The 7373-nt window shown below is 42.1% G+C and overlaps 1 protein-coding gene across 5 annotated transcripts in view; it reads right to left on the reverse strand.

Moving 5' to 3' along the window:
• The window catches only part of SMPD3 (sphingomyelin phosphodiesterase 3), a 177969-nt gene that overhangs the window by 36639 nt on the left and 133957 nt on the right, over nt 1–7373 (reverse strand). For all 5 annotated transcript variants that reach the window (XM_006019063.3, XM_025198454.1, XM_006019061.3 and 2 more), the window contains one exon: nt 1793–1868. In XM_006019063.3, coding sequence (XP_006019125.1) covers nt 1793–1868 — 76 coding nt within the window. The remainder of the gene's footprint in view (nt 1–1792; nt 1869–7373) is intronic.

Below are 7373 nucleotides of genomic sequence, written 5' to 3' on the forward strand. Positions count from 1 at the left end.
AGCCATAGGGGGGTGGGTTAGGGCAGAGGGCGGGGGTTGGAGGGGCTGGGGGAGCAGGCAAGGAATGGGGCCTGGCAGGGGTCCACCCATGGTCCCCTCCTCCAGCCTCCCCTCCCCCACCCCCTACTTACCAGCTCTGAGTCTGGCTCCAGCTCCCTGCTGCAGCGGGCGGGGACTGCCTGAATCATTGAAGCTCTCCAAATCTTTTCTGAATCAATTTCGAGAGCTTTGAATTGGTTTGGACCTTTTAATTGGCCCCTGATTTGATTTGGGTTTGGAGATTTGGCCACCGAATTGGGCCGAATCTCCTCTGAAACAAAATCAGCACCTGAAGCTTTACACAGCCCTATTTCTTTCCTCCAGAAAAAAAAAAATGTTTCTGTGTTTATGGTATAAGAATTACATCTGCTTCTTTCCATTCATTTTTTAAATATACTGGCTAAATCTTGATCCCAAAGTCATGAATGACAAAATTCTTCTGGATTACTGTGCACTTAATATGCACTGTGGACTGGGGAGGGCTTTGCTGACCAGCAGGGAGCAAAGGTGCTAGATTAAAAGGGGAAATAAGGTAATTAAATATAGAAGCAGACATGTCTGGGGTTAAGCAGAAAAGAAAAGAAGGGCCAGAAAGGGATTTTAGAATATTTTAAATAACTGACTGTTAAGCAACCTGCCCATTTTTGGTTTATGCATATTTCTTTCATTAAAAGATGAATATTTAATTGCATATTATAGTTTAATGATTTCAGGTTGCAGTTTGGATAGATACATCCTATTGACACTTCTTCTGTTACTGTACATAAATACTTTTAGAATGTTGATAATCATGCTGGTTGACTAAGAATGTATTTGCTAAAATAATGTTGCTTATTCTATAGGAGATAAGTGGAGAAAGGATGGTTAGGGGTTTCTTCCATCTTTGAGTATTTTGCGATTGAAAGAAAATAATTGAGAGCTACTGAAGCACCTCAAGGAAGATGCAATTCAAATACTTTATGCCCCACTTCATTTTTCAAGGCATACTTGCCAGGCTAGATGATGTTTCCCATGATTCACTGTAGCTCTTCAGTGCAGGGACTGCATCATGGTTAAACTAGGCCTGTATGGGGCATAAAGCCCTATAGTATCTTGTTGTCGCTTTAATGCTAAACTGAAAATTAACTGTTTCAGCTGGAGTTTAACAAAACATTTAAACAAAATATTTCTCTTTGGGTCACCCCACTTTTAACCTAAATATTTTATTTAGATGTTCCCACAGGAAAAATGTTTGCAGAAATTGCATTTTTCTGTCTCAAACACCAACAGAAAATTCCTATCTAAATATGATACTGTTACCAACAAGTGATTTTTTCTTCTCTATGCGGCAGTGAGAATTACAGCATAATATACAAACACCTGACTACTTTGGCTCCCCAAGCACCATCAAATATATGCTTCAGAGGAGAAATGTTAGGAGTTATCTCAGTACCAATGATCATGTATGAGCCCAAGAGACAACATAAGGTACTTAGCACTGCATTGGGCCAGGTCCTGAGATCTCACCATACTTGCACTGGTGTGCCACATTCTCATATGTTACCTCTAAGAAGTGATTGAAGAATCTAAGATGTTTAGCCCTTGCAGGCATTTTGTTTTCCTTTTCCATCACTTTGCAATGCACATGGCCTTCTGTTTCCAATGCAGGAGAAGGAGAGGAGTTTTGCTAATACACCATTCCTGTATTAAAACTCTTGGGTAGAATGAAAAAAACAATGAGAGCAGAACCATGAAAAGCAAATCCAAACAGTACCTGCCAGAGCTTGCAAGTGAGTGCAGGAAATATATCCTACAATTCTTTGGTCCTGAGGTGTACTTCCCACTTGCACCTGGGGAAAAAGAGAAGAAAGAGGATGTTTAAGGGTTAAATAATAGATACTACTATGCTCAGGCCTCTTGTCAAATGCAGAACACTGTGTGGAAAAAGCCCCTTTCTTGCCCATTAGTGCCCTTCCAAACACTCCCTCTCCTTCCCATGCCTTTCATCCACTGTCATGTTAAGACTGTAAAATAATCTGGGAGATTGAAACCATAGTAGATTTTGACATATCAGTAGCCTTACTTGCTATGAATCAATCTACTGCCTATCTTCCCTCCTGTCTACTACCACTTTAAGTACAAAGCCTTCCAGGTTACTCACCTAGGATGGACAAGGTGAGGATGGACAAGGTGCCTTTATTTCTCCTGCTGGGTTTTTGGTTGTAGCCTGCCTTGCCTGCTTTTGTTTCTCTTGGTAAACACCTCTGACCAGTTTACCAGCACAATCCCCCCCAAGCCCTTCTGTCATGTGCAGAACTACAGTTCCATTCCAAAGGGACTGCAGGACACAGTGCTAATACACTAATGCACTAATGAGCAGTCTGATTCTAACATTTATAGAAAGCAAGAATTCAGCAAAAAAATGCTACCAACATGCCACACTGCACACAGTGTTTTCATGGCTGTCATTTTCACCCTTTTTGCAGCACTTTTTTTTCTGAGGGGTGTTGGAGAACTTTGCTGCGATTCAATGAGATGTTTGCATTCTCCTCCTGCAGAATTTCATAGCAGCAGCCCCTGCATCTATCATCCTGCACAGGGAAAATGTAAATTTTTTGCTTGCTCATATGGATGCCACACAGAAGACATGGCTTCCAGGAAAGCTGAAGATGCCCAACAACTACACACCAAATCAATTTCTCTTGTTTAGATCCTAAGGTACAGAGCTATAAAATGTACTGTCATGAATAGCATTCCATCTTGTCTTCAAAGACAAACATGCTAGAGGGTTAGCATTAAAAACAAGCTAGGCTTTAGGCTTTTTAGCTTATTTAGAATTAGATCCCACTGAGCCTTATGCAGCTACATAGTGACAGTAGCAAGGTAAAGAAGTTACCCCCACTTTGTATGGCATAGAGAGAATTGTTGTGCTGCCATCATGGGACAAAAGACTATTCCTTAGCTACCTCTTGGGGGCCACTGGGGCGTGGTGAACAAGACAACTGCCCTGGCCGCTGACTTGGGTGGGGGGAGGGGTAGTGGAAAAAAGTGGCTTCTGCCAGTGTGATGGCAACTGGACATCACTGCTGCCCCCATGTCCTGGCCCCCGGCCACTTCCCAGCACTGCTGGGCACACTCAAAGAGTGTTGATAGGGCCAACACTTGCCCTCCCAAGTGCTTGCATACTATAGAGGAGCATGCCTCACTCCTTAAATGTGTGCAGCAACATGTGTGCTCTCCCAAGCATTGGGAACTTCTCCCCTCTTGGAGGTTCACCTTTGTACCTTCCCAACAAAGACATATGCTTAACAGGCACATCCTAATCAGGAATCCACTGATGACAAAGCTAAACCTACGTACTGTATGCACATCACACCCTTCCACTACCAGTCACATAAGAGGGTGGTGAGATATTATGCTTTCTGAAAGCCACAAAAGCATTGTTGCAGCAAAGTTTGGCTTGCTCTCTAGACTGGAGCATATGGACATCACAAAGGGAGAGCACAGCATGCTAATACAAATATGTTGTGAAAGTTACTTGAGAGACAGCTGTCAGATGCATTTTTTAAAACTGAATAACTGAGGAACTAACAGAAAAAATCCTGCCCCTATTAAAATAAATTTCCATTGATTTGAGTAGGACCAAGATTTGGCCCTGAATGGACAGAGAAGAGAAGCTGGTTTGAGTGCTTGATTTTCCTGTCTAGGGTCCAAATATAATAGTAACATGCTACAAGGACTGTTAAAGAAAATGCCCAAAGGTAAAAAATATAGCTGGGACTCAGGAAATAAAACCTGTAGTTTTCCTGTTGCCTTCTTATTCATAGATTCTAGAAGACAAGGCTTGATTAAAGTGGCTTGAAATGTCATATGACAACCTCTAATAAAAATCTAGGATGCATCTAAAATGGTTAAAATTGTCGTCAATTTGGTTGGTTTCCCATTTCTCAGTTGTTCAAGAAATATTCCATTCTCCTTACAGCTGGAAATCAGGATCAGCAGGAGTTGAATTTAAAAGTCATTTGTGCCTTATAACATCCTGTTAATGTTCATTACTTTTCCATTCTCTACAAAAGAGAGAATATGTAACAAACATGTTACTCTGTCCACAACCCCCTCTTTTAACCAATTTTTCATATGGGTGCTGGTGGTGTTACTCTTATCAGATTCAAACAGTTTATTGGAAATGTTCTTTGTGGTAGTTTGGTGAAGTTTTTCTACAGAGGGACTGATATAAATATATAGGTTGCTCAATGGAAAGTGTTTACTAAAGGCATTTTAATGAAACAGTATGTAATTTTTTTGAAAAGTTAATATCAGTAGAGCTAAGAGTTTGGACATATCATTTGCATTGAAATTTTCGAAGGGATGGGAGGGCCAGAAGGTTAGGATCTGGTTAGCAGTTATACCTCTAAGACAGCTGTTTTTCCCATGAATGCAGATTAGCAAGCAATCTTGGGAGGTAGTGAGTTCTGCACAGGCTGGGTGTCACCCACAAGACACCCAGCCTGTGCAGAAGACTCCTTCCCACAAATTCTTCCCTTCCTTTCTTCCTTCCTTCCTTCCTATTGGTTGCCATGTGCATGCAGATGGAGAGCCCTCTGCCACTTGTTAAGCAGCAAGCACCGTGCCAAAAGAACATTGTTGGATTATTAGTTTAAAAGCCTCCCTTGTATAGCACAAACCAGTGCAAATCAAAATCAGCCAAATCAAATGAGATCTTCACTTGACCACCAAAAGGTACATATATCTGCACCCTTGGGTCTCTAGTGAAACTCAAGTCTCTACTATTTCCCACTGAGAAGAAATAAACATGTCCTTCCCATCTTAAAAAAACCCCCAAAAATCACAAGAAATGTTTCTCTATTTCAGGAAAAACATGCTCTTCAAAACCCTCTCATTGTCCAAAACAGGCTGAACCATTTGTATTTCCAAGCTGTGGGGAAATTTAGGAGATTTTAAATTTGAAAGTTTAAATTCTAAGTGGGCACATCTACACGAGACACAATGTTGTGGTGATGTAGCTCATCGCTACAGTGACATGGCATCAGCAGGCACTAACCCTAATGCTGCTGCTATGGCAGTTATTTAGTACTTGCTAAAGTACTTGCTTTAGCAAGTATTAAATGACTGCACAGTACTATCTGCACACAGTCAGGGGCATGTGTAGACATGCCCAGTATGTTTTATAGCAGCTGAATAAAGACCTGGATTTAAAAAGGGTAATTTATGCAACTTTATCTTGATAGCTGATTTGACAAGTACAGCTTGTGTGCATGTACAGAATATAGGCTCACAAATTGATTTTATATACACAAAAAGTACCAGCATTCAAGGGCATGCTAAACAGCCCTTTTCCCAAACCTAGAATTCTACCATTTTATAGAAGGAAGCCATTTTTTTCTAAGGGGCAGTGTTAACAAAAATAAATGGGCAGAAGAAACGAAGGAAAAGATCTATGGCGATACAGGAGAAGAAAAAAATTGCAACCTTCAGTCCAGTGCCTAACTACAACAGAATATAGAAGCAGAATAAGGCCTGAAATAGAATATTAACCATAATCTTATTACTTTACTGTATTTGTTATTCCATAGCAGTAAAGCATGAAGCAATATACAAGCCAAGAAAGATGCTGGACCTCCTGAATATTACTAACCCTGTAATTCTGCATGTAAGTGATGCTCCAAGATGCTGAAGATTGTAACTTATTTTATATTGTTCCATTTTAAGGGATATATTGAATTATGGTGACTGCATGGACAGCTCTGGAGGCAGGACAGTGGGAAAACACCTTGGTGTGTTTAAGGTTTTTTTTCCTGCAACCTGGATCTTGGCATGCTTGCCCTCCTCTGAAAGTGGCTTCCAATTACACTGAACTCAACCATATGGTCTTAGACAAGTCTTAGACAAGAAATAAGTGCACAATGCTGGTTAAATAGACCCTGATCTTTATAATCCGCATCTGCAAAGAAGGAAGTTACATCCATGCAACCCAGTTTAGTGTAAACCTAATTAGAATTTCCTTGAATTTCCAGGTGTTAGAAGGTGAATGTCATAAGAGGCAGACTGTCCCATTAGGAATCACCTCAGACAGTGTTTTCCAAAAATGACAGAGCCCAGAGGCTAAAATTGACATAAGCCCCATGCTAGACTCTCTCACATTCTGTTTGCTGTTACCAAGGCCCCAAACCTTCCACCTTTCTTCTGAGAATACTGTAGTCCAGAGGTGTCAAAATCCCTTTTGTTCCCTACCTCCTGCAGCTGGATCCAGACCACAGTGTTCCTCCTGGGCTGGATCCAGAGCACAAGGAGCCTCACAGGCCAGGTCCAGACCATTCTCTAGTAGGAGACTGAACAATGGTGGCATTAACTAGTGAAGGTTCCTGAGCCAACTGTGTCAGCTCAGGGAGCTGTAGGGATTAATTTAGTGATCACTTGCCTCAACACTGCTGCAATATGTCCACGACAGGGCTCAATACTGTGGAACTGGATGGTAGGTCCTGTCCCTGCTCACCCTGCCCCCAAATTCCTAGTTGCTTCAGGAGCCCCATGGATCTAATGACTTGGTTCTGTGGCCCATATCCAGCCTGTGGGCTGTACATTTGACACACATGCTGTAGGTCCTTCAATGGGACAGCTCAATGCCAATAAGTGGGACAACACCCAAAAGCATGATGACTTTCACTCAGCACACAACTCTGTTGGAGCATGTGGTATTATGCATATGACAAGGGAGGGAGGATTTACCTGTTTGGGATATTTCAGAATTAAGGGTGTTATATAAATGTCAAATTTGAGGACAGCTGTCACAGGACAGATTGTTTTCTTGTTATGTAACTGAGCTTGACAGCAGCAAATAGCCCATGTTCTTTCTCTTAAAAATATCATTGCCAACACCTTCTCAAGAGTAACCTGTGAGCCACCTTTTTGACTTGGCTTTGGAGAATTGATTTTTATACTATTCAGGAACTTAAAGTGAAACGTCATGCGCTGACCAATGAGGGAGTAAGTTTGCATATCTAGTGGAACTGACCTAAATTAAGCAGCCTTCAAAAATTATTGTGCAACATTAGGAGCTAGATTGTGGCAGGGTCCACTATGGCCACACAGAACAATACAGGACAGTAAGGTACCGAGCACAGATGTATTCAATTCATGTTTTCAAATATGAGGACATCAGGTTCCAGCTGCAATGCTCCCCGCTGTGCAAGGGTGACTGGTGGTGCCTTAGTCAGGGGGGGCACATGCCCCCCCTGCGACCAGTCTTGCCAACGGGGGGGAGGGGAAGGGGCGGGGTCCTGTAGACTTGCCAATCACTGCGGTCACTGCAGCCACTTCCGGGAGTGGCTGGGGGC

This window comes from Alligator sinensis, unplaced genomic scaffold, assembly GCF_000455745.1.
Source record: "Alligator sinensis unplaced genomic scaffold, ASM45574v1 scaffold97_1, whole genome shotgun sequence".
NCBI lineage: Eukaryota > Metazoa > Chordata > Crocodylia > Alligatoridae > Alligator > Alligator sinensis.